Below are 27,623 nucleotides of genomic sequence, written 5' to 3' on the forward strand. Positions count from 1 at the left end.
TGAAGATACCTAATAAACGCAGAAATAAACTGAGAACAAGCACGATTTATTAAATTTGATAAAATCTAACCGACTAATGTAGTAATGTGGAAGATACTAAACATTGCACGTGTTCAGCCATCGGTGTTTTATTAGTTAGCAGAGTGATGGTATCATTACGTGTCAAACAGCTTCTGGAAACTTCCACTCTAAACTCGAGGAAAAAAAAAAAACGAAAGTAAAAGAGGTGGAAACCATGCTTTGTTATCGTGCAAACAAATTTGACTCGGAGACATCTTGAAAGCATTTTGCAGACATCCCAGATCTGTTGAAACACATCTGAGAACTGAAGTAATTGAGTAATTTGTGGGTCACGTGACAATGCCAATCCCCAACGAAGTGTTTTTTCCCCGGATGAACTCTGCGTTCTCACCCCTGGACCACCCTGGGAGAACAGTTGACCGAAGGTAACCTCGGGCCCCTAAGTTTCCCGTCTGCATTGGGAAAACGCCCGATGCGCCTGGGGCGATCTGATCGGCCTGGGAACCGAGAGCGTCCGGGTTGGTCGGGGAGGGCTGAGGACCGAGGCCGAGAGGAGGAGGAGGAGGAGGAGGGCCGCCAGGTGAAGACCCGCCTCCCCTCCGTGTCCCGCGGCGGTGGGAGCGGCCCCGGGGACACAAGCTGAGCCCGGGGAGGCGCGCGTCCCCCGAGCGCCCCTACGCGGATCCCAGGCGCCTCCTCCGCGTGCTGGTGTCACCCCGGCGCCGCCGCCAAGGGCCAGGCTCCGACTGTCGCCGAGATCCAGACGCGCCAGCCAGGCAAGACCAGGCCGCCTCGGGGACGAGCAGGCAGCTCGGCTCCCGCCCAGGGGCTGCTGGAACGCGCGCCCGAGGACGCAGGTGCGGCACCGGGGGGCGAGGCGGAGCGGGGAGGAGGGGGACGGTCCCTCGGAGGTGACACCTCGGCCGGTGGCCTTCCTAGCTGGCCTGCCGGTCTGCGCGGACCGGCGTCCGACCCCTCTCCTCCGCAGATCCCCGGGAGCCGCTTCTGGTCCCAGGCGCTCCGGGGGTGCCGCCTGCCCTCAGCTCCGAGAGATTGAAAACCGCGCGTGGGGCGCAGGGTCAAGGCGGCTTTGAGTACAACAGGTCGTTGACTCGGTTCCAACTCAAACCCAACCGGCTGTGACCGGCTTCTTCTTCTTTCTTTCTTTCTTTCTTTTCTTTTTTTTTTTTTTTATGGGTCTTTGTTACTTTTAGTTTGTTTGGCAGTTGCTGCTGGACTATGTTTCTGCTTCTGGTGGTACTCAGCCAGCTGCCCAGACTTACCCTCGCGGTTCCTCATACAAGAAGCCTAAAGAATTCTGAACATGCCCCAGAAGGAGGTAAGTAAGGCCGATTGGGTGGACACCAGCAGCCGTCTACTTTATAGATCTTAAGTCAAAGTGTGTGTGTGTCGGGGGGGGGGGAATTACACGCCCCCGCGAACCACAGAGCAACAGCGTAGCCTTTGTTTTAATTTGTGGCTTTCTTGTTTAGGCTTGTGGGTTTTTTTAAACTACAATTACGTACAAACTTATCTCCGGGTTCCCCTTGATAAATAGATGTTTTAACACCTGGTTTGTGGTTAGCTAACTTGAAAGCCTGTTTCCGAAGTCCGAAAATCAGCGAGTGCCTTTTCCTGGATGAAGCTGTGTGTTGGTCGTAAAGAGCGCGGCTGCTTGGAGAGACTGACAGAGAGGCCAGACTCTTGTCAGGACTCGTTTGTGCCCCGCTGGGAGGTTCCCCCAACCCCCAGACAAGTGCTCTGCCACTGAGCGACGTCCTGTCCCCTAGTGGGGACTTGTGAGACCTTGAGCAAGGAACTCTACCCTCGTAGCCTTGACCTACTTACTCTGTAGAATGATGGGACAGGGAGGCAGAATGACCCCGCTGGTGATTTTTTTTCCAAAGGCTGTCAAGATAAAGGCAGATGGCTGGGAGATTGTGCGACTTGCTAGCCCAGAATTTTCGGTTACAGGTCACACACAGATTGGTTCCGGCTTCGGTCTTAAAAGCCTTAACCTAGCAAAAGGGGGCGGGGGGGCGGTAGAGGAAAGCCCTAGGCTCTCCGCATCCTTCTCCCTATGTAGTCATTGTGTTTTGCTGCCAGCACTTTGAATTTACTCACACACCTGCCCCTTATCCCTTTTTTTTTTAATCAGATCCAGTTCTCAGTTCATTTTCACTTGAGTAGGATCGATTACTAATACCCCTAACAGGCTTCTTAATGATTGATGAGGTGTACTTCCCTCACGCACAGGCAAGCGTGTAGTTGTGTGTGTGTGAGAGTGTGTGAGTTAGGAAAGGGGAATAAAGGAATCAAATTCTGGTGGCAAAATTCTAGGCAATTGGATAGGCCAGTGTGAAGCAGAGAAGTGTTTTAGAATGAAAGGGATCCTTCCTGAGCCTTCCAAGCCCCCCGTAATCCATAAATTCACCTGTGGTGGTGGCCCATGCTCAGTAAGACACAGCCTCTGGGATGATGGTGAGTGCATTCATCCACATGGTAGGTGTTGGAGTTACTGTCACAAACATAAAGTAACGGAGAAGGCAGACACAAGTGCAGAAGGCCACAGAAGTTTGTGGGAAAGGAAAACGAGTCAGGAGCCATATGTAAGCGCATGCTGGGGGGGGGGCGCTGCTGGAGACACAGAGGGGCCTCTCCTTCTTGTCTCTGGGGAACTCTTGTTCCGGCATGGCTGGGCAAACAGGTACTCTCAGTAAGCGCAGGAACGGAGATGGGAACAGAGGACCCTGAAAACAGAAGAGAGTAAGTGGCAGATGCTCATGCTGGGAGAGTCTTACAAAGCTTCCCATCTGCAAATGAGACCCAAGTAAATGGAAATGTTGAAGGCACAGTATCCCTTCCATGATCTTCATTTCAAATTCTCCAGCAGATACCCAAACTATACTGAAACCTGGGGATAAACCCAGCATGCCACCAGACGTGGTCTGTTCAAAAGTCACTGTTAAATGACTGATGGGCAGGTGGTGCATATACTGTGGATACTGTGAACAAAGGGGTGGTTCACCTTCTGGGCAGAACTAAGTGAAACGGCAGGAGGGCCTGTCATGTTCCTCAGAGTGCCGTGCAATGTTTCCAGTCCATGTTTTCAGACATCGGTTGACCTGAAACTATAAAAAGTGAGATTATAAACATGGAAGTAAGTCCTGCTGAAACGGGGGCTGGGAAAGGGAACCTCCAGCAGGGTTCTGCTAAACATCTTAGGACAGTGTTCACGCCGAAGGCTCTTATTTAGGAAACAAAAGAGAAGAATGGAATATCAGAGTAGCAGAACTGTAACAATGGACTTCCTGGACAGCCAGCCTCTTTGGAGAACTCAGGATGGGAAAAACACAGGCTCAAAAGGCAGTGCGCTCCCCACCCCAACCCCAACACATACACACAGACAGTGGTCAAGGGAAAGGAAGGTAGCAGCTCTCACTGGGAACCCGGAGCACTCCAAGGAAGTTTGCTGCTTTCCAAATAGGAGCAAATTCAACAGTGTTTCTCCTGAGGTCACGAGGAAGGCAGGGAAAAACGTGAGCTGGCCCTGAAGGCCGTGTATAAGGTTAGCCACTGTCAGAATTGGAACTTTCACACTCAAGAGGAGTGGCAAACTGCAGATCCAGGAAGGCACATTTAAGTGAAGTTCAGCTACAATGTCATGATTAATCATACGGTGTATTTATGACCCTGTCATAAATATCACTTCAGGAAAAGTAAAAATGTTTGTAGCTCTTTTTCCTTTGTTTTCTAATTAAAAGTATTTTTAATAGCCTGGTGTGGTGCACACACCTATAAGCCCAGAATTTAGGAGAATTTTAGTGGATTCAAAGCCAAGTGAGTTCCAGGCCAGCTTGGGGTACACAGAAACACATTATTCAAAAAGAAAAGTAGCTCTCCAGTAAGGTAGAAGGGTATTCTTGAGTTGGATGATGGACTGTCTATGGGAGAGTTAGCAATGCTTCTTTTTACTTTGTTTTGTTTTGCAAAGTAAGCTATGATCTCACTCTATAACCCAGGCTATTCCACAGGCATGGTAATTGATCCCTGCCTCAGCCTTCCGAGGAATGAGCCACCATGCCTGTATTGGCACTGTCTCTTTAAGCCAGTAAAATGTAAAGATCTGAGTTTATGTGACAAGTAGCAGCACACAGCAGGCTTACAAAGTGGAGCTGGGCAGGCTCTAAGCTGCTTCCTCACCAGTTTCCTCTGCCAAAGCTTGAGTTATACAAGCTTTTCTTATGAATTGCTTCTCCTTGTGGAACTTAGGTCTGAGTGTAAAGGCTGAGACATGGTTAAGAGAGCTTGCTGTACAATCGTGAGGACCTGAGTTCGGATCCTAACACCCACATAACAAGCCTCTACACATGTAACCCCAGCTCTTAGTTGGGCAGACAGGAGGATAGCGGAAGCCTGGCTTTAGGCCTAGCAGAGGAAATATGAATCCTCTAGGTTCACGGCAAAACCCTGCTTCAAGGGAATAGGCTGAGAGATAGAAAGGACACCAGACAACCCTTCTTGCCTCTGTACGTTTGTACTCATACGCGTATGTGGTATATTCTGCTCGCTCTTGCTCTCCCTTTCTCTCTTTCTCTCTCTCTCTCTCTCTCACATAGTCTCTCTCTCTAAATAGATTAGATAGAGAGATTAAAGAATATAATATAAATCCAAGAGTGCTTTCTGGCAATTAAGAAAGGTAAATTTGGGGCTGGAGAGATGGCTCAGAGGTTAAGAGGACTGGCTGCTCTTTCAGAAGGTCCTGAGTTCAATTCCCAACAACCACATGGTGGCTCACAACCATCTATAATGAGATCTGGCGCCCTCTTCTGGCCTGCAGACACACATGCAGGCAGAATACTGTGTACATAATAAATAAATCTTAAAAAAAAAAAAAGTAAAATTGTTCACACCGTCATTTTTTGGCCTCTCTTCCATGCCAGCAACCAGCATCTCCCTTTTTGTGGATCCTTTGCACTAATGCAGAGAACCTGAAGGCTGAAGAGATGGCTCCGTGGTTAAGAGCATTTGTTGCTCTTGCAAAGGAACCAGGTTTGGTTTCCAGCGCCCACGAGGCATGTCACAGCTGTTTGTAATTCCAGGTCTGACACCCTCCGGCCTCTACGGGCACCTGCACATACATAGTACGCATAAACTCGCTTAGGCACACACAATTAATTTAAAAACACTTTAAAGAGAGCATTATGATCCATTAAGTGAATTAAGTGAAGTGCATTATGGTGAATTAAGTGAAAAAATTAAGGGGAAAAAAGTAAGTGGGGCTAAGTGCTGTAAGGAAAAGCAGCACACGGCAAAATGTGGCGATTGGATAGGATGGAGGCCAGATTAACACTGAGCTAAATCCCAAGGGAGGTGAAAGAACAGACTAAAAGGAAGCTCCGCTCCAGAAAAGCAGCAAGCACACAGGTGGGGAAGACCCAGTGTGGAGCGAGTGCCCAGCTTTGTGCCCCCCCCCCCCCCCGCAGCAAGCTGCAGCAGAAGACCCGAGGGAGGTGACAGGAGCCCAGAAAGACAGGGGACCGCATAGAAGAAGCATCAGGTCACAAGCGGCTTTTTGCCTCTTCTTCTGTGAGCGGCCGGATTTCCCTTCGGATGTTTGGGATTTTGGGGTTTTGTATTGTTTTGTTAAAGATTTATTTATTTATTTATTATGTATGCAGTGTTCTGCCTGCATGCATGCCTGCACACCAGAAGAGGGCACCAGATCTCTTTATAGATGGTTGTGAGCCACGGTGTGGTTGCTGGGAATTGAACTCAGGACATCTGAAAGAGCAGCCAGTGTTCTTAACCTCTGAGCTGTCTTTCCAGCCCAGGGTTCTTTTTATTTTTTTAATGGAATATTTTTATTAACTCTCTGAGAATGATACTAGAAAAGTATGAGAAGGCAAAATAGGAAAAATGTTTGAGGGTTTTTTAAATTTGTTTATTTTTATTTATTATTTTCAGACAGGGTCTCGATATGTTGCCCTGATTGGCCTGGAACTTGCCATGTAGACCAGGCTGGCCTCAAGCTCAGAGAGATTCACTTGCCCATGCCTTCTGAGTGCTGAGATTAAAGGTTTTTGCCACCATACCTGGAAAAAAAAATTTGATTTTTTTTTTTTGAGACAAGGTCTGTCTGTGTGGCCCTGGATATTCTAGAACTTGCTACGTAGACTCCTGAATATGGTCCTCTGACATCCACAAACATGCCATGGCATGAGCATACCCACATACACACACATTTAAAGCTTTTTTTTTTTTCAAGACAAGGTCTCTCCATATTTTCCTCGCTGTTCTGGAACTGACAGAGATCTGCCTGCCTCTGTATCCTGAGTGCTGGGATTTAAGGTGGGCACCACCACTCCCAGTTAAAACATTTCTTAAAGAATCTCTCTGGCTACTGTGTTAGCATCACGTTGTAAAGGAACAAGGAGACCACTTGCAAGCCACTGCAGGCAGTGAAGGCTTCAGAAAGTTGTCATTCCACCTCTGACAGAGCAAGGAATCTCTAGAGGACAGTGGAGAAAGAACAAGAGTGTCCAGGGATCCCGGCCTCTCTGCCTCATGAGATAGAGCAACTGTCACCAGTGGTTCCATTATCATTTCCCCATGGTTCCAACAGCTTTTGCGTTGTTCTAACCGAAAAACTGGCACGAGGACCAGGTCTGTGGCTCCAGAGTAGAGTGCTATCCCAGCACGACCCTGGCTTCAATCTCCAACACTGCCAAAAAAAAAAAAGAGTAAGAAGAAATAGCTGGACACCCTGGAATGATGATAAGAAAAGAATGGGAGGCAGAGGCAGGTGGATCTCTGTGAGTTCAAGGCCAGCCTGGTCTACAAAGCAAGTAGCAAGAAGTCCAGGACAGCCAGGGCTATTCAGAGAAATGCTGTCTCGAAAAAAAAAAAAAAAAAATTAAAGAAAAGAAAAACTATGTGAATCACATAAATGTTTTTTTTTTAATAGGCATAATTTAAAAAGCAAAAAGAGGGCTGGAGAGATGGCTCAGCTGTTAAGAACACTAGCTGTTCTTGCAGAGGTCCTGAGTTCAATTCCTGGCAACCACATGGTGGCTCACAACCATCTATAACGTAATCTGATGCCCTCTTCTGGCGTGCAGGTGTATATAAAGATAGAGCACTCATATACATAAAATAAACAAATCTTTAAAAAAAATCAAAATCAAAATCAAAAAGAAGCCAGGCATGGTGGTGTGTACCTTTGATCCCAGCACTCCTGGTATAGCTCTGTAATACATAACAAGTTCCAGGCCAGCCAGAACTACATAGGAAGACCCTGCCTCAAAAATGAATTAATTAAAGCAAAAAATAAAATAACAAGCAAAAAGAAGTAGGTGAAATAATGTGTTAATTTGTTTAATAGTAGGTTTAATAATGTTTTTAATTTTTCCTAAACTCAATAATGCACTTCCAAAGTATACACAATCTAAAACTTACCTGAGTTCTTTCACGTCTTTCAATATGAAATCTAAAATTCTCTCTGTGTGATTTATATCTCAGTTAGACTAGCCATTTCTTTAGTGGTTGCTAGCCATACATGGCCAGGAACTCCTGCACTGGCCAAGACAGATCTAGAAGATTCTAACTTAGATAGTTAATGTATAGAAAAGTATCTTGGGCAAAATATGAGTATTCTTATGACACTAAGAATAATGGCCGGCCTTGCCCCCCTTACGCCTGTAATCCCAGCTCTCAGGGAGGCAGAGGCAGGCAGATCTCTGTGAGTTCAAGGCCAGCCTGTCTACAGATCAAGTCCAGGACAGCTGAGGCTACACAGAGAAACCCTGTCTTGAAAAACCAAACAAAATAAAGAGAAAACGAAAAGAAAAAATAATAATGGCTAACCTGAGATTACAAAACTCACAAGTCACATTCCTACTCCTTCACTATCCTTTTTTGCTGTCAATCTTGCTGTGTGGCCCAGGCTGACTTTCAAGCTCCTCTTACCTTACCCTCTCACATGCTCCACCTTATATTTCTCAGCAAATGTGGAAGAATTCCCAGAATATGGTGGACACCTATCACTTGGGGAGGACGAATGGAGGGACACAAGCTATTCCTTTGGGATGGACTGAATGGCTCTATGTTAATCTTGTAATTAGCCTATAATCTTATAAACTTGGAAGTTTAGAGTTCTTTCAGTAGAAGCTTACATAAAACCTTCAGTATAAAAACATGAATTTGGGGCTGGGGAGATGGCTTAGTGGGCGAGAGCTCTTGTCATGCAAGCCCCATAACTTCAGTTTTGGTCCACATCACTCATGTAAAAGCCAAGAATAGCCATTCGTGCACCTGTGATCCCGGCACTGGAAAGGAGAGACAGGTGGATTCTGGGAGTTTGATGGCCAGCCAGAATAGCCAAAGTTATGAGTTTCCAGGTTCAATGAGAAACTCTGCCTCAAAGAATACGATGGAGAGAGATAGGACACCTAACATTCTTTTCTGGCCTCCATCTTTGTAGGTGCACCAACACAAAAGCACACATATCACAAACACAATACATACACACACACACACACACACACACACACACACGCCAAAAAGCATAATAATATCATTAAGGCTCTGGGTTGGATTCTAACATTGTAAAGAAGAAAAGGAAGGAAGGAAAATTAACAGGGAAACAACCTTTGGAAATAGAGGGATTTCATCTGCTATTTACAGGAAAAAAAAATCACCTGGAAGGATAACTGACATGTTAATATTTTTATTTACGTTAACTTGGGGCATAAACAATTCATGTATTGTGTGGAATTGCCAACATTTCCCAGAAGCCATTTTACAACTGCTACTTGTGGGGTCCAAGCTGAAAGTCCATCAGGATAGCCTGGTACAGTTTTTTCTTCATGCCAAGAGAATAATTTTTTTTCTCCATTTAAAAACAGAAAGTTTCTGCCTTATCTTTATTGTATTTGAAATCTTTTTTTATTTTTTATTTTTATTAGTCTTTGCATCAAAAAAAGCAGCAAGCATCTTTATGCACCGTCGCCTCCTGTACAATAGATTTGATTTAGAACTCTTCACTCCCGGGAACCTGGAGAGAGAGTGCTATGAGGAGTTCTGTAGTTATGAAGAAGCCAGAGAGATCCTCGGGGACAACGAAGAAATGGTAATTTGTCTAGTGATGCTGACCACCTGGAAAGCTACTTCGTTATACTTTGAGACAGTGGAACTAAATACATGGTAGAGCTATGTGCTTTAAACCAAATCAAACTCATATGCCCGTTGCCTCTTCCCACTTCTTAAAATGCTAAGTAAACCCCTTTAAAGTTGGCTTTGTACTTAGCTAACTGAGTTAATAGTAACTAGCAAATTATGTGCTGTGCTGTGGTTCTGTATTTAACATTTTGTAGTTAATTAATTAATTAATTTGTTTTTTGTTTTGTTTTGTTTTGAGGCATGGTCTCTTTGTATAGTTCTGGATTTCTTAGAACTTCCTATGTAGAAAACTCACAGAGCTCCTCCTGCCTCGGCCTCTCAAGTGCTGGAATTAAAGGCATGTGCCACCAGGCCTGACCATGTGTTCAGTGCTTATTACATTCAAAATTGGTCTCAGGGCAGGTGGATTTTAATTCGAGATGTTATTTGAAGGTGGCTCAGAGGCCACAGCACTAGAAAGCCCCTGGGTTCCGCCTCCAGCAACACTGCTAAGACATTATTGGAGTGAGTACTTTGGCTTGAGCATCAATCATGTAAGACTTAGCACACTTTTTCCTCTCAGTGAGTTTCATTTTTTTTTTTTTTTTTTGATTGCCCATATCTATGTTTCAGCGATTTTACTCCTCTGCACCAGGCACAGAGGATGTTAAGGGTTTATTTATTTCTGTGTATATCTGTGTCTGTATGCATACTTGCACCATTCACATATGTGTGTGGGTGTGGGTACCTGTGTACATATGGCTAGAAGAGAATGTCAGACTCCAAGGAGTTGGAGTTAAGGGTGTTTAGGGGATGTACTGTTTATTGTCTGAATGCTGGGGCCTGAGCTCCGGTCTTCATGAGCAAGCCCGCTCAACCACTGAGCTGTCTCTCTAGCTTTGGGCCCTGAGGATGTAAAGTAGCTTCTGGTATTTAAGGTTTCATTGATTTGTCTGTATAACTTAAGGGAGGAATTTTTTTTTTTTTTGAGTTGGGGGGTCTCAGTAAGTGGAGATCTTCCTGCTTCTGCTTCCTGAATGCTGGAATTAAAAGCATGCACCACTCACTATACCTGGCCTAAGGAAGAAAAAGGCTACTTTAAAAAGTAATTCCCTATTTTTTATGCAAATGAGTGTTTTGTCTACATGTATGTCCTCATCGCGTGCTTGCGAGTGCCTGAGGCGGTTAGAGGAGGGGACTTTCCAGCCCCCCAGAACTGGAGTTAGGGATGATTGTGAGCCATGTGGTTGCTAAGAACTGAACTGGGGTCCTCTGCAAGAGCAACAAGTGTTCTTAATCTCCACTGAGCCATCTCTCCAGCCCCCAACGTTTTAAAAATTCTCCGTTGAAATATGAGGACATCCTGCCTGTTAGCCTAGGTAATGCAGAATGCAGACAGGTGACCAGGTGCCTGCTGTAATATGGAATCTTCTGGAGGAATGAGTGCTAGGCTTCCTCTGTGGGGAAGCAAGGCCAGTGCCGGCTCTCATTCCTCAAGCATCCTTTGCTCTTTCTGAATAAGAAGCTCCCCATTCTTCCATAGTCCATCCCAGCCACTCATTTCCTACAAATATTTGCTACATGTATTAAAGTGAGAAAACAAAGATGACACTTTGTAGTTGTGCCTCTTAGGATTTAATTATGTTTTTCATAATTTAAAAAAAATTCTAATTTAATCATGGTTCCTCAAACAAACAAACAAACAAACAACCTTCTATTCTTTCAAAGCACATGCGACTTAAACTGCTGCAGAGGTAACTTTGCAAGTCTGTAAACTCAACTCTCCTAGCAAACCGAGCCCCACGCGCCCAGTGCAGAAAACCAGGACTGCGTTTCAAAGATGATCAGCCTCAACTCCCCCCATTTGCTACTCTTGCTGCCTCTCGAATGTGGCAGTCCCCACTGTCTCAGAGAGGGCCCCAGCTGGGTAAGGGAGCATGGTAATGGAGAGTGAGGGATCAGCCTCAACTCCCCCCATTGCTACTCTTGCTGCCTCTCGAATGTGGCAGTCCCCACTGTCTCAGAGAGGGCCCCAGCTGGGTAAGGGAGCATGGTAATGGAGAGTGAGGGATGGGGATCCCAACTAACGGGACAGCAGACACAGCAGGGTGCGTCACTCCCTGGAGCTTGAATGAACTGCTGTCCTGCCTGTGTCCCGTGCCAAGAGCTTACCGCCTCCAATCTAGGCCACCGGGAACAAATGAAATGATAACAAATTACATAAACAAATTACATACTTGAAATGGTTCATCTTTTGTTTTCAGATCACATTCTGGCGGGAATATTCAGTCAAAGGACCAACCACAAGATCAGGTGAGGCGAAGAACTGCTGGCTTGTAACGCTTCCCTCACCTCCTGCCATAGTGACATGTTTCAGTTTGGATGTTTGAGTTTGGCTGTTGCTCAACACGCATGCCGAGGATGGTTTCTCAATAATACGCTGGGCTGTGGGAGACAGGAGGCCACCTTCGTCTGTTTACACACTGAAAATCAAGTTTGGCGAGATAGTAGGGAAATGAGGTAATGGGGGTTTTAGGCAGCTCGGCGGAGTTAAAACTTGCACAAAAGTAGGAGTCTGTTAGTCTCAGTTTATAAACTGGTTTTCTTGTTACCATTACAAGTGAACATAATACCTACGGAAATGAGATTGACTGCTGGATGAGGCTGAAGGTAGGGCTGGGGCTGAAGCTTAGGTCATAAGTGTTTACCTAGCAACCCCATATCCCTAGGCTTGATCCCCAGCAACACACACACACACACACACACACACACACACACACACGTGTGCACATGCGCGCACACGCGCGCACACGTACCAACGCCATGCAGAGCTGAAGGTAGATAGCCCAGCTGCTAGAGTGCTTGCCTGAAGCCTCAGGTTTGAGCCTCAACATAGACAGCATAAAAACAGGGTGTGGTGGTGTACAACTATAATCTCATTAGTCACCTTCCTCAGCTACATAGTGAATTCCAGGCCAGCCTGGGCTCTGGGAGACCCCACACCACCCTGGGGGCAGGAAGAAGAGAAGGACTAAAGATGTAGATCAGCAGTAGAATACAGGCCCAGCATGTACTAAAGTCTGGGCTCAGTCTCCAGTACCGAAAAACAAAACAAAACAAAAACAGTAGAGCAGGAGAAATAAGTAACTTCTGGAGAAGGGAAAGCCTTCGGTCTTACCTGGGTTGGTCATCTCAAGCTGCTTTCTTTTCATTTTAATAATTGGATGCATAATTGTACCTATTCACGGAATAAAGTGTGGTACTTTAACACCTATGTACAATGTGTGGTAATCAAATCAGGGCACTTAGCATATCTCCCACATCAGACACTTGTCCTTTGAGGTGCTAATACACAAAATCTTCTAATTTGAAATATCCAATGAGTATCAACAATAGCTACCCCAACATGCTACAGAACAGTAGAACTTACCGGTCCTATCTGATGTCATTTTGTTCCTGCTAAGCAATTTTTAAAAAATTCTTTCTACCTTTCTTCCTTCTAGCTACGTTTTGGTCCCTTGTTTAATTAATCTTGCCCTTGATTCTTTCATTCCTCTTTGGTAGGCTCCTCCTGTAGGAGACCATTACAAGGTCACCTGATATATGTACCAAAATGTATCTCGCTGAGCAAAGTACATGTTTATCCCACTTACTGTTGCATATTATCCCTGTAATATGACCTATTTAAATAACTGAAAGAATAAACATAATTAGATGTCTAAGAAATCCTATTTAAGAGCTGGCAAGATGGCTCAGTGGGTAAAGATGCTTGCCATCAAACCTGAGTTCAACTCTCAGGACTAGCATGGTAGGAGGAGAAAAACCAACTCTCAAAAATTGTTCTCTGATGTAGACACATGTGTCCTGACAAGCCCCCCCAATATTAAAAAAAATATTAAAAAAAAGAAATATAAATGTAAACGAACAAATATCGCTTACATTTTTTTTTTCAGGTAGATTCTCTATCACAAAGACTTTAAGATAAATCGGTATCTCCTGGCCACATGGTGGGACATGCCTTTAGTCCCAGCGCTCTGGAGGCAGAGGTGGGTGGATCTCTGTGAGTTCCAGTCCAGCCTGGTCTACAGAGTGAGTTCCAGGACAGCCAGGGCTAAATAGGGAAACTCTGTCTCAAAATTATCAATGACAAGATTCTTTTTATTATTATTATTATTAATTACACTTTATTCACTTTGTATCCCCCCTGTAGCTCCATCCCTCCTCCCCTCCCAATGACAAGATTCTTAACAATGTGTGTGTTGTTATTATGGATGATGCTTTTCAGTCGTGCTATTAATTTATTTGAATGTTGTTTTTTTTTAAAGATGTCAACAAAGAGAAAATTGATGTTATGGGCCTTCTGACTGGCTTAATTGCGGCTGGAGTATTCTTGGTTGTTTTTGGCTTACTTGGTTACTATCTGTGTATCACCAAGTGTAATAGGCAGCCATATCAAGGGTAAGTCAAAATGTTAACTTTATTACTGTGCATTCTGTACTGTTATTTTTAATTGGCTCAAACTGAGACCTTTTGTTTTTAGTTCTTTATTTTAGAATAATGTTAGATAATAAAGAAGGTCACAAAGACAGTATTCAGAGAATTTTTATGCACTCTTTACTCAGTTTCTCCCATTTTTTCCAATTACGTTACCAGAGTAGATCTGTCAAAACTAAGAAAATAGTGCCAGAGATAATGGCTCACTCAGTAAAGCCCTTTCTGAAAAAGCCGAAGACCTGAGTTCAGATTGCTAGCAACTAGAAAAGTTTACTGTGGCAGCATGAGCCTGTAACCCCAGCTTCAGGGAGGTAGGGACAGAGGCTCCCTATGGCTCACCAGCCTGGCTTAACCAGCAACTTCCAGTTCAATGAGAGACCCTGTCTCAAAAAATACAGTGGGGAGTAAGTGAGGAAAACACTGATGTTGACCTCAAGCACACACAGAGAGAGAGAAACATTATAACATTATTAACTAAACTGGATTTATATTTTGCCAGTATCTCTGTTAGTGTCCTCTCTCTACTTCAGGGCCAGTTAAGGCCCCATACTACACTTATAGATTGACTTCCCAGACTCTAGGCTGACAGATGTTTGATGTTCTGATAACCAAATTAACAACCTAATGATGCTATTTCTAAAATATTTAAAATGCATTTATTTATTTATTTATTGTGTATGTATGTGGGCACCTGTTTGTAATGACAAACATATGTTATTTCTAAGTTCTTTCAAAAGAATACAAGATCTAGGGATAGGAGCCCATAGCTACAGTCCCAGCACTCAGGAGGTGAGGAAAAGGATTCAAATTCATTACTGATCTGGGCTACATGCAGAGATTCATTTCAAGAACCCAAAGCCCAGAGCTACAGCTCAGCCGTGGAGCATTTGCCTAACATGTATGTGCCACTCCTTGGGACACCACTGCCCCATTATTTTCAGAAACAGAAAGTCCAATGGTTAACCGAGTCACAGACTTCACAGATCTGTGTGGCAGAAGCAAAATAACTCAGGGAAGGGGGTGCCACTCGGTTGCTGGAATGTTTTCCTAGGGTACGAGAAGCGCTGGATTCAATCCCCAGCACCACACACACCTGGGGCAGTGGCCGGTGCCTACAAATACTGGTACTAGTGAGGGGGAGGCAGGAGGATCAGAAGTTCAGGCTCATCCTTGGCTATATAACAAATGGGATGCCAGTCTGAGACATATAACGCCTTGTTTTAAGGGTGGAGGTGGTTGTGAAACTGGCTTTCAACTATTATTGATACCTTAGAGTTAGTAAAACAAAATTATTACTGATTAAGGATAAATAGTGTTATAATAATAAGAATCTACCGAAACATATTTGGTATAAGAAAGAAAGTTTATTGTGGGGGAAAAAGGAAAGGGGGGGGGGATGCACCCCAGAGAGAAACCGAGAGACAGAAAAAGAAAGAGAAACTGAAGGAATGAGAGAGAGAACGCACAGGGTAGCAGGCAGATTCATATACCCCATGCACCTGGTGTGTACTTGGCTTTGGCAGATGATGACATCAGAAGTTGCTAGGCAGCCTGGAGGCAGGCTATTGGAATAATATTCCTCCATTTTTGTTTAGCCAAAAAAAAAAAAAAAAAAAGAGGAACTAGGAAGGGGTGGCAAGGCAGGAATGAAGACATTGGACTGCTTCTCATGTAGGACAAGTTAAAGTATATAAATGCAGGTTCATTGGAAGCAGCTCTTGGCCACCATGCAAAAGGGGAGAGGAGAAAGAGAGGAGGGGAGAGGGAAGCAAGATTATATGGTAAAGGGGGAGGGGAAGCCCCTGCCCTGGAAAGTTCAGGGCAGAGGGCTGGGTATGCCGGGCCATGCCAGCCATGCCCTGCAGCAGGTAGGGACAGAAGAATGCTGGGAGAACCTGGAGCTTCTTGTCCCGGATCTGAAGTACATCATTCTAGCCTTTTGTTGTTGATAAGTGGATAAGGGGTAAAGAAATCATCTTTGACTACTTCCTGCTGACATTGGGACAGTGACGGGGAGGGGCCAAAAGGCTGAAATGTTGACCAAGTTTGGAAAGAGCAGGCTGTCCTACTTGCTGTCTAGGATCTGAGAACATCGGCAGCTGGGAGGGAATATGCAGGTCCAGCCGACACAATCTGCAAGGTTAGACTGGAGCACCGTGGGTAGCTGCTTTGCTACTGTTATGGATATAGGAAACATCTGGACTTGACAGAATACTGGAACATATATATGGGCAGAAGACAGAGCTAAGCAGGTTAGGGAGAAAAAAAAATTCAGGTGCACATTTGAAACTCTTGGACCCATGGTTTTGGTAGTTGCTGGGGAGGAGTTCCATGCTCTGAAATAGGGAATAAGTGGTAAACTTAGGTTTTGATTGGCAGTACTTATCTGGAGTCCATCTGATGGATTTGGATGGATTTTCTAAGGCTTACAGGAATCCTTTTAAAGTTTAAAAAGATGATGAGTTTTAAATATGTTAGCATCACCACTGTTTGCAATTTGCAGTGAAATACACATTGTAGAAAAAAAGCAGTAGGCCCATACATCTTTGTGTCATAGCACAGTAGGGGTTTGGGAAATGATTTGGGGTTAAAAGCATGAGCGCTCTTCCGTGAAGCAGAAAGGGCAAAGGCTCACGTGGTCTTGATTTTCCGTGTGATGACACATCATGAAAGAGGGGTGTTGTGCTCATTTTAAAACTCTGCTTTATTTGGGTTGTTTAGGCCTCTACCTCCGTTCCAACCTCCTGATCCTATGTAGGAGAGAGAAGGTTAGTGGGTGAAAGGGTACCTTTACTTCTCCTGGCTGCTTAGGGTCTAGTGGTTCTTTGGGGACTATACCAGTCTCCATCAACAGCAGATGCAGCCAGCAGACTCCTTCAAGCCACTGAACCTCAAAGCCTGTCTCTCTGTCTGTCTGCTCCAAGCTGACACACCATCCGTCTCTCAGGTCTCTCCAAACTGCTACAGAACAACACTGCATGGACTTTCAAATTTATCCCTCCCCCCCAGAGTCCTAGACCACGCCCCTCTCCATGCTGCACATGGCACGAGGTAGGCCGTTACCAGCTGAGAAAAGCCTGCAGGAGACAATTCACAGCTGTGGACAAACTCTAGACTAACTAAACTCTCACACTTGGGATGAAAACAAAAACATATTTACATAACGTAACTGAGTTTACAAAGAAACCAAGACTTCCATTACAGAGGGGCTGCTTCCAGAAGACTGGAAGTACCTAAGTCTAGCACAGTGAGAAACAGTTTTAAGTCTATACTTACAAGACAGACTAAAGGAAATTTTAAAACCTTGAGCTCGGGACCATGATAATGGATCGTATAGTGGAATGTTGTATCAGAGGTAGATTAATAAACCAGAGAGCCACAGTGATTATTGTCAAAGCTCCGAACAGTCTTAATACCACAGTACCATAGCAACAGGAAGAACTCTGAAGCATTTTTTATTATTTTTATATAAATTGTTTTATAACTATCTGGGCCTAGGAGCAAGGCATATCTGTTTTCCTTTTAAATAGGAGATCTAGTGTTTTAAATAGGAGATCTAGTGTTTAGTAGTTTTTAACTAGCTGATGAATCAACTACGACTAATAAACAACATGGTGGATTACCTTGGGATAAGGAACTAATTGCCTGTTTGTAGTTGGCAAGCTACCATTAGTTTAGCCATCACCATAATCAGAGATCTGAAAAGGATAAATTGTAAATGAATTCATTTATCCTAAATGAATCTATGCACCAATCAAAATGACAGAGATGATTAGTCAGGCCACAGCGTACTACCTTCTTGGGGTCTTCCTGTCAACGTGGGCAGAGGCAGTCTGGCCAGAAGATGAGAGGCTTCTTCTGTGGGGAAAGAACATGGGAGAGACTGACCTCACCTCGTTTTCAGCAACGTGAGACAATTACTCTCTGGATGTCCAGTTTGTCCACAGGTCAGGCTAGGCCCTAGCAGCAGGCAAGGCTTTGGGGGCAGTCTTTCCCAGTGGTTAGCATACCACAATCCAGGGTTGAAGTCATCTATTGTTGTAGCCAAATCTTCTCGCAGATCTTGGGAGTTACTGTCAGGATTTGGGAGTCTCCGTCTATCGTAATAAGCTTAAACATATTGAAATGCCATATTCAGGAGGTCTCTGATAGATTTGAGGGCCAGCATATTTGAGCTAAGCAGTCTTTGTCTGTCTTTGGTAATCTGCTCTAAACTATACTTTGCAAACATTAAACACAATGTTATTATCTGTAATTATGTCATATTTTGCAGATAAGTGTTTCAGAACCATGTTTATCTCAAGTAGATCTAAATAGACAAGCTTTACTTTCTGTTTAACTTTGAAAACATGTACAAGAGGCCAGATAAAGCTTACTCCTGCAGTCAATCACATTGGTCCTTGATCATTTATAAGATGAGTAACTATTAACTTGCATTTCTTAATCATTAAAGACTAGAACTTTAGGTTTTATCCTTATTAAGTTGGAGCCTTAAAAATCATGAACATAGCCCATAAAGAGAAAGCATAACAGTTTCCTGTATGATTTAGTTTATAAAAGGTCTAGAGCTTATAAAAATCTAAAGTCTAAAATCTAAAGTAACATTAGCAAAAATAACATGTTTTTGAGGCAGTGATTTAGAGCATAATAACCAAGTTCTGACACTGTAAACCATTGAATGTCTCTAGAATTTAATATATCCCAATGTAAAAGTATCTTTGGAATTATATCACATGGTTTAAGATTATCTAAGCACAAACTTTTAATTAGTAACCTTGAGTTATGAGTTCAACCATATCCTGGACTTTAAAACATGCCTGGGTCTGAGAAGGTGTGAACAGTAACTTGCTTCTAGAGTCAGTAATACATTAAAACAGTATAAAACAACTTTAAAGTACATTTGCATTGATTATATCAAATCCATTGGCCAGAGGTGGACCCTGAGCAGAGGCAGTTGGTGGCAGGAGAAACAGCATTTATTCATGCATCCAAGAACTAGCTAAGGAATCAGTAGTTAGACATACATTTTAAATATGAATAGACCTTTATATCCTTGAAAGTCTACTATCGTATAAAGTGAAAGGCATTCAAAGAAGACATAGAGTGATTACCATTTGGTTAAGGCAAGAGAGAAGGACAGGGAGGGAGAGAGAGAGTCCAAATATAAACATACGAAAGGGCTGGGTAATCTCAGCGTGGGGAAGACAGTGACAGGTGAAGCCTCCGTGCGTGGAACAAGAGGAATTAAAAGGAAGGCTTCGGGTTTTTGGAAAATGTTTTTGAGAAAGCTGTAATGTGTTGCATCCTGGGAACACAGTGGTGGCTAAAGCAGACACATTGCTTAAATAATACAAAGCCGAGCAGGTAGAACCTGTAGGGTAGAGGAGTGCCCATTGGGGTGCCAGCATGGGATCCCCAAGGGAGGTCAGAAGTCTGGGCTTGTCTCTAAGGGAAGAGGAGCTGGGAGACTTGGTGGCTAAGAGAAAGCTTGAGGAGATGCAGTGAGAATGTGAGTTCAGTCTTGACTTCTGGTTGAAGGACTAGGGGAAAAATGAAATTTGGACTTGACAGAGTAAGATAATATTTTAGTTCAAAGATGTTGAAGACCTGAAGAGATGGCTCAGCAGTTAAGAGCAAACAGCAAAAGGCAAGCTGTAAAAAGATAAAGGACTTGTTCTCCAAAGAGGACAGACAAGTTCCGTCACCTGAGATGACAGTGAGCATGCTGGGCTAGCACATGCCTGTGCTGCTGTGTCTGGCTTCTGCGTAGCTCTGGGAATCCAAACTCAGGTCATCAGGGTTTCCAGACAAACTGGCCCCTAAGTCAACTCCCCAGACCCAAGTTAACTCTCCCTCAGTCAGAAAAAAATACCATGGACTAGAGGTTAGTCAAAATTGTCTCTGAATCTCAATCATTTTATTACCCTTAACTATAGGAGGTTAACTTATGCGCTGATACTTTATGTAGTCCTCCAACTTCACAGTCTAAAAAGCTCAGGTTGCTAATATTGAAATTGCAGGTGATGGACTAGCAAGATGGCTCCGTGGGTAAAGGCACTTACCACCAGTCCTGATGACTCAGGTTCAATCCTTGAGATTGAAATGGTAGAAGAGAATTGACTGAAAAAGTTGTTCTCAGACTTCCCCAAGTCCACTGTGGGCTGTGTGTGTATACATATGTATACATATATACACACAAACAAATGTAACTTAAAATTTTTAGTGTAGTTTGAAATTCACAGGAGAGAATGGAAAAGCATAGGTTGAAAATATCAGACGCACGTGGCATTTTAGTTTTCACTGACTGATAAGGTTGTACAGAATTGTTAGAATCTGTTGGGTATGTTGGTACAAATCCACAATTTTGGAACGAGGCAGGAGGATGGAGTTGAGTTATAATGGTGAGTTCAAGGCTGGCTTAGCAGCCTGGAAAGATCCTGTCCCTCCCAAAGTTTTCAGATGACTAGAGATGGTTACTCAGTGGTACAGCTCTTGTCTAATAGCTCAAGACTCTGGCTTCAATCCCAATCTGAAGAGAAGACAGGTGAAGAGAAGAGGAGGGTTAGACTAGAACTAAATCTTTTTTGTGTGTTTCAACACTGAGGGTGGCACCCACATTTTTACACACACTAGGCTACTGCTTTAATATGTAGGACTCAGGTAACTAAAGCCAGAGAAAAGAAAAAGACAGCATTCCCAGAATGGAACAAGGCCAGTCAAGGGGATGTAGCTCAGATCATAGATCTCTCCAAGTCAATGGTTCAATCCCCAGCACTGCGTAGAGCATGATTGTACATGCCTATAATCTCAATGCTGAGGCAGGAATTCAAGGTCATCCTCAACTACATGGTGAGTTTGAGGCCAGTTTGAGCTACATGAGACTCTGTTTAAGGAAAGAGAGAGAGAGGGGAAGGGGAGAGGAGTGTAGGGAAGGGATTGGGGCAAGGGAAGAGAGGAGAAGTAAGTGAAGAGAGAAGAAAAGAGAAAATGGGGGGGCCTGAGAATTCTGAATTTATAGCAGAGAAGAAAGTTATGATATATATGGTGAGGTCAGAGTAAGGGAAAAGAAGTATCACTAGTTACATAACTGTAGAAAGCAGGTCATTTCTAGACTACATGACAGAAATACTGCTTGGGAAGGGTCAAGGGTCAGCCAGGCAACAGGGCTGCAGGAGTACCTCTGTGGCGTCATCTTCTTGGCGTGGTGTTGAGCCTCCTCCCAGCAAAGCTGTGATTTGATTTTAGGAGCAGGAAAAGGAGGACTTCACTGCTGGAAACCTTACATCAAACATCCTACTCAGTCCACACCAACTCTGTGGGGGCAGCGTCGTTATCCTCATTTCAGAGACGAGGAAACTGAGTCAGGGAACTTGACTTTGATCACAGGATGACAGAGTCTAGTTTCAGACCCACATCTGACCCAAGAAAGACTTCAAAGCTCTTAATGTTTCTATTATGCCAAGTAGAAAGACTAATCTGGGCCTCCATGTGTAAAGCAAGCTTGCCGTGATATTAATGGATTGGGTTAACAGGTATCAAAAACAGTTGATACCTGTTTTTGTTTGTTTGCTTGCTTTTGTTTTTCAAGACAGTGTTTCTCTGTGTAGCCCTGGGTGTCTTGGAACTCACTCTGTAGAGCAGGCTGGCTTCAAACTCAGCGATCCTCCTGCCTCTGCCTCCTGAGTGCTGGGATTAAAGGTTTTTACCATACCAACTGCATTTTCTTTTTTTTAGACATGGCCTCAAGTGTATCAGGCTGTACTTAAATTTACTATAGACAGCCTTGAATTCCTGATCCTCCTGTTTCCACCTCCCAAGTGCTAATAGTTTTGTAAATGGGCCACTATGTACAGTTTAGGATTTGTACCCACCAATGGGTTTGTGCGTGTGTTATATGGATGTGTGCACATGTGTTGTTTGGTTCACGCTCTTATATGAATATGTTTGGAAGCCAGAGGTCAACATCAGATGTCTTTCTCAATTGCTTCTCTTCCTCATTTTTTGAGATAGGGTCTCTTGCTAAAAATGGGCTTAGTAGCATATGCCTTTGATTCTAGGACTTGGGATGCAGAGGCAGACAGATCTCCCTGATTTCAGGACCAGCCTGGTCTACATTGAGAGTTCTAGCACAACCAGGGCTCTGTATAAACAAACAAACAAACAAAAACTTCTAAACTGGGACTGGGAAGATAGTTCAGTGGATGAGGTGCTTGCTATGAAAGTGCATGGACCCAAGTGTTGCATATACATATATGCAGGCAAGACAGTCATAGACATAAATACAAATATAAATAAATATATTCAAAAAGTTGAGTATGGTGGTGGATGTTTGTAACTGTGCTGAGGAGGGAGAGACACTTGGATCCTGGGTACAGTCCAGCTGAAATGGTGAGTTTCATTTTCTTTTCTTTCCTTTCCTTTTGAACTTGAGACAGGGTTTCTCTGTCTGTCTGTCTGCCTGCCCTGGAACTCTGTAGACAAGGTTGGCCTTTAACCCAGAGATCTGACTACCTATGCCTCCTGAGGGCTGGGATTAAAGGCATTTGCCACCACAGCCTGGCTTCTGGAATTTTTTTAATGTCACCGTGTTAACCCAGAAATGCACCTCTCTTAAACCTAAATGTTATCTCTCTGTTTAGTTCTTCAGCTGTCTACACAAGAAGGACCAGGCACACACCGTCCATCATTTTCAGAACCCATGAGGAAGCTGTCTTGTCTCCATCGTCATCCTCAGAGGACGCGGGACTACCTTCCTATGAACAGGCAGTAGCTCTGACCAGAAAACACAGTGTCTCACCACCACCTCCATATCCTGGGCCAGCAAAAGGATTTAGGGTATTTAAAAAGTCAATGTCACTCCCATCTCACTAAGCCCACCTTGCCGCCTTGCTGTGGTCTGAATAATATGTTCTTCCTGAAACAACAACAACAAAAAAATTTGCCTGTTCAGCTTTTTATGACAAAGCACAAGGAATAAAGGAACACTATATACAGAACAGAATTCACCACAGCCCCGCTTTCAGCTCTGCCCCCAACTGGATTGCTGTCTTGGTAAGAGACTTCTACCGTGCTTCCTCGAAGTTAAGAAGAAAGTGCCTTTTTGCAATGTAAACTGTACTGGTTCAAACATTCTTGCTACAGCTAGGTACCTATAATCCCCACCTTCAGGAGACTTAGGCGGGAGGGATGAGAGTTCAAGGCCAGCCTGGGCCCTGTCAGGACGCTGTCTCAAAACAAAGTTTGTTATCAATAGAATAATTAGAATTAACAAACTAGGATTTTCAGTCTTAAGTCATGATATTGGATCTTCTCTTCAGTAAGGTTTCTTTTTGGCTAGAAATACTTCATAGAATTTGACATTTTGGTATACATCTGTGGCCTTGATACAATGACTTGATTTTCTGTTTTAATTAGTGCAGAGGATTCAGCAAATTTGCAGGTCTTCATTTTGTTCCCTCGCTATCCATCGATCATGTTTCAGTGTATTAAGAGGAGTCAGCCAGGCGTGGTGGCCCACACCTGTGATCCCAGCACTTAGGGGGGCATAGGCAGGCAGATCTCTGTGAGCTGAAGGACAGCCTGGCCTACAAAGTCCAGGACAACCGAGACCACACAGAGAAACCTTGTCTTGAAAAACAAAACAAAAACAAGAGAGAGAGAGAGAGAGAGAGAAAAGAGATGTCAAGAGGTTTTTGTTTTTTTTTTTTAAATTACTATTTATGGGCCTCACTTGGAAAAGTGCTTGCCATGCAAATAGAAGGACAGGAGTTCAATCCTCATTACCCACATTTGAAACAAATAACAAGAAAAACAAACCAAAAAACCAAAACAAACAAAATCTTGAGAACTTGAGTGAATACCGGTAACCTCAGGGCTAGGCACTGTAACTGAATCAGGAGCCTCCAGATCCAGGGAAACGCTGTCTCAACAAATAAATAAATAAGTAAGTCAGTGAGGTGGTCTTTAAACCCAGCACTTGAGAGCCAAAGGCAGGCAGAGCTCAGTGAGTTGGAGACCAGCCTGGTCTACAAAGCAAGTTCTAAGGGAGCCAGGGCACAGAGAAACCCTGTCTGAAGGAAAAAAAAAAAAAAAAAAAAGTAGAAGAGGAGCTTAATGGAAAAGCCCATTCTTAGCATGTATGAATGTGTGCAAGACCCTGAATTAGATTCCAAGCACCAAAATGAAACAAACAAAAAAATGTAACAGAGTAAGACTTATAAGTTTGGGGCACATAGTCACCAACTACATGCTTGTATATCTGAGTTCCTTTGCTTGTTACAGGGTAAGGAACAGCAAACTCTGCTTGTCACAACAGACCATCTGCAACACTTCTTTGTAATTAGAGGTATTTTTTAAAGATTTATTTATTGTTTATACAGCATTCTGCCTGGATAGGCCTGCACACCATGAGAGGGCACCAGATCTCATTACAGATGGTTGTGAGGCACCATGTGGATGCTGGGACTTGAGCTCAGGACCTCTGGAAGAGCAGCCAGTACTCTTATCCACTGAGCCATCTCTCCGACCCAATTAGAGGTATTCTTAAACCACCTATACCTCTAAAGTTCTGCTGTTCTTCACATCTTCCCTCCATAGCACCTTTTCCATTGTAACTATATGCTTTGCACTCGTTTTAATTCTCTTTTCAAAAGGTTACTAGAACTGACTTTGCTCAATTTGTAATAACCAGGGTTTAAGGCATGACTCGCCTGAAATCTACCAGCTTGGTAAGAGCTGGGTAAAATGAGTAAACCAGCTTATCTAGTCCCATCTCATACTTTACAGGGTTATGCTCTGGACAAGTAGAGATATAAAAACATGAGAGGGATAGAGAGATTGTTCAGTGGTTAAGAGCATTTGCTGCTCTTTCAGGGGACCCAACTTTGGATCCAAGCACTCATAGCCACCTCTAACTCCATCTCCAAGGGATCCAGTGCTCCCTTCTGGTCTTTGCAGGCACTGCACTTATGTGGCATGCACTCACACAGACATGCATGCATATACGTAAATCAAAAATAGGGTTTTTTAATTTTAATTTAATTTTGTTTTAGTTTAGATTTTTGAGACAGTGTTTCTCTGGGTAGCTCTGACTGTCCTGGAACTCCTTCTGTAGACCAGGCTGGCCTCCAAATCAGAGATCTGCCTGCCTCTGCCTCCCAAGTGCTCGGATTAAAGGTGTATACCACTACATCTGGCTTTAAAGTATATAAATTTAAAAAGATATATATATATAAAGTATGTCCTTTAAATTTACAGTGCTGGGGACCAGAGCCCATGGCCTTGCTCAAGGTAGGGGAGCGTTCTGCCCCCAGCTACACACACCTTCATACCCCATCACTTTCACTGAATTGTAATTTGAAATGTTCCCCAAGCCTAACCACAAAGCTAACTGCAGAACCTGTGACAACCTCTCTCTGGCTTACCTTTGTCATATACTTGTCGTCTACCCTAACTTGAAGGGACCTTGAATTCACCACTAAAACTGTGATGTCCCTGGTATTTCTAGAGCATCCAGTTTTGATGTCATGATACTTTAAATACAAAAGAAAAATGTAATAGAACCTTTGTTAACAAGCACCTGGAAACTGAAGGGGAAATCTCTCAATGTAAAGCTGCTGACACAGATTTCTGCTCCACTGACCTTTTTTCTTTCCTGTGGTGTGTTGGGTGCTGAGTCATTTTGTGTAATTACTATGGGGCTTTTGGTTGTTTTGTTTTTGCTTCTTCTCTGGGGGATAGATTGGTGCTGAACATAAATTTCTTTACACATAGGCTTCATAAAGACACAACTATAAAACTCTGCCTTTGGCAGGACAAAAAAGGAGCACAAGCGTGAGCCAGTGGTGACACATGCCTTTAATCCCAGGACTTGCGAGGCAGAGGCAGGCAGATCTCTGAATTTCAAGGCCAGCCTGGTCTAATGAGTGGCTTCCATGTCAGCCAGGGCTACACAAAGAGACCTTGTCTTGAAAAACAAACAGACAGAGTACAAGCTTTAGGTGTGGGAGTCTTACACCTGTAAACAGTGTGCTCCTGAGTAAGGAGCTGGAGGAGGGATGCTCAGAACCATTCATGCTCTGGAGGAATCTGGTCCCCTGTACCTTTGGTTTTCTGTTACCTCCAAACATTTGTCTTTTTTGTGGTGGGGTTGCTGTTGGGAATCAAACCCAAGGCTTTGTCCATGCTAGACAAGCACTAGATCGCTGATTTGAATGCCCCCTTCCCCTTGCATTGGTCTCCAAATTTCTTATGAGATTTTTTTTTCTATTTCTCAGATTATTTATGTGTATACTCCTTCTAAGTGTACAAAAGAAGTTTAATGCTAAAAGACTTACTGGTGCTTAACAAAAGCTCACATTCATAATATTTTTTTGTTTTAATTAAATGTGAATTAAATTTTACTGGTTGTTTGATCTCAAATGTTATGTATGCCATTTATGCTATTAGAGGAATGTCTAGTATTTCTGTAATTTTTTTTGAAAGATTAGATTTTTGGAGACAGGCATGGTGATGTTTACCCAGAATACCAGTACTTGGGAAGCTGAGGCAAGGATTGGTGCAGGTTCAAGGCTAGCCTTCACCTTGAATAGAATAAGACCAAAAAAAAAAAAAAAAAAAAGGCAAGGAAAGAAAAACACAAAGCCAAAATAATATGTAAGGTTGATGGAACAGTGGTAGAATGCACACTGAGCTTCACACAGGCACCGGGGTCTGATTTAAAACACCCAAGTGAAAAAAAAAATTGGCAATAAGCTGAAGAGATGGCTCAGTGGGTAGAGGCACTTGTGTACAAGACCGATTGAGTCCAGTCCCCAGGTTCCTGCAGGAGGTCTCTGATGCCTTCCACGTGCGTGCAGTGGCACACACATTCACCACCCTCCAACAAGTGAATAAACGCAATAAAAATGTTTCATTAAAATAAAAAAATAAAAACCATTACCTGTTGTAGATAGTGTCTCTGGTCAGCTGGAACCTGTATGATATATGATGATGCCTTCAGTCCGATGGATTGTGTTTCTTTCATGTTTTAGGTTTACAGACTTTTCTTTATCAGTTTGAAGTTAACCAGTACAAATGTATCAGTATTTGTATTACCTGGAAAAAGCAACCCAGTTTTTAATGCATAGCCTTCCTGAAACATAATTGTGTTTTATTTTAATGAACTTCTTACATTTACTTTTTATACATGTGAATAAACTTTATATTGAGTAATATTTATTGTTTATTTTATAATGACTCACATATGATATTATGCAGGCTAAGCCTGAACAACTAATTGCATGTTTTCAAAATAATGTTTATAGCATATGTATCTTTTCTTTGGCTGGGCCAGCATCCTGTTTGAACAACTGAGCTATAGTTGTGTGGGTTTATTGTTTAATAAAGTTTTAATATTTAATATACCATTTGAGGCAAACGGATTACTCCTTAAAACTGACCGTATGTGTGCTGGGATGTGGCCTAGAATGTGTGAAAACATGCATCTGATCCTTACCTCAGCCCCAAACCAAACATACTTGTTCTTCTCTGTACTCCTAACAGTCAGCTCTTCTCAGCACTGACTAACATTGCCTTCTCTGGATGGACACAGTGTATCCATTAACCCTCTGAACAACATCACACTGCTTTCAGGTTTGGAAATTGTAAATAAAGACACTCTAAGCAGCCATTTGTAGGGTTTTTGTGTAGATATGAGTATACCCATGACTTAATAACCTGGCCAACAACGGTTATTTTGTAATTGCTATGCTCTGATGGCTACATACTGATATCCTTTTGTGGCTATTACTAGTCACCTAAGGCTCATCCACATCTTGTCATGACTTGAAAACTCCTTTCTCTTGAGCGTTAACTAATATTCTATTGTTCAGCCAGCCTGGCCTACTTAGTGAGTCCCAGGACAGCCAGAGTAAATAGAGAGCCCTTGTTTGGAAAAAAAAAAAAAAAGT

The 27,623-nt window shown here is 43.3% G+C and overlaps 1 protein-coding gene and 1 long non-coding RNA gene across 5 annotated transcripts; one reads left to right on the forward strand and one right to left on the reverse strand.

Moving 5' to 3' along the window:
• Positions 1-258: 258 nt before the first annotated feature.
• Prrg4 (proline rich and Gla domain 4) lies at positions 259-27,080 on the forward strand. 4 transcript variants are annotated; one of them, XM_060372191.1, is made up of 6 exons: positions 259-446; positions 1,248-1,360; positions 8,988-9,151; positions 11,445-11,493; positions 13,506-13,638; positions 22,314-27,080. In XM_060372191.1, the coding sequence occupies exons 1-6, from the start codon at positions 361-363 to the stop codon at positions 22,543-22,545; spliced, it is 777 nt and encodes a 258-aa protein (XP_060228174.1). In that variant the 5' UTR covers positions 259-360; the 3' UTR covers positions 22,546-27,080. The 4 variants fall into 4 exon arrangements, with proteins under 4 accessions (XP_060228174.1, XP_060228173.1, XP_021502034.1 ...); XM_060372190.1 differs by having other exon boundaries at positions 260-446; positions 1,236-1,360; XM_021646359.2 differs by lacking the exon at positions 259-446 and adding an exon at positions 505-878.
• Positions 2,356-11,556, reverse strand: LOC132649086 (uncharacterized). Its single transcript, XR_009587514.1, has 3 exons — positions 11,418-11,556; positions 3,050-3,152; positions 2,356-2,771 (listed from the first exon to the last, which is right to left on the reverse strand). It is a non-coding gene; the product is annotated as an uncharacterized LOC132649086 (long non-coding RNA).
• Positions 27,081-27,623: the final 543 nt, after the last annotated feature.

Source organism: Meriones unguiculatus, chromosome 18 (assembly GCF_030254825.1).
Source record: "Meriones unguiculatus strain TT.TT164.6M chromosome 18, Bangor_MerUng_6.1, whole genome shotgun sequence".
In the NCBI taxonomy this organism is placed as follows: domain Eukaryota; kingdom Metazoa; phylum Chordata; class Mammalia; order Rodentia; family Muridae; genus Meriones; species Meriones unguiculatus.

Coding starts and splice junctions, on each gene's coding strand:
- Prrg4 (XM_060372190.1), top strand. CDS start 361: ATGCCAATCCCCAACGAAGTGTTTTTTCCCCGGATGAACTCTGCGTTC. Junction 1,361..8,987: donor TGAACATGCCCCAGAAGGAG/GTAAGTAAGGCC, acceptor TATTTTTATTAG/TCTTTGCATCAAAAAAAGCA. Junction 13,639..22,313: donor AATAGGCAGCCATATCAAGG/GTAAGTCAAAAT, acceptor CTCTCTGTTTAG/TTCTTCAGCTGTCTACACAA.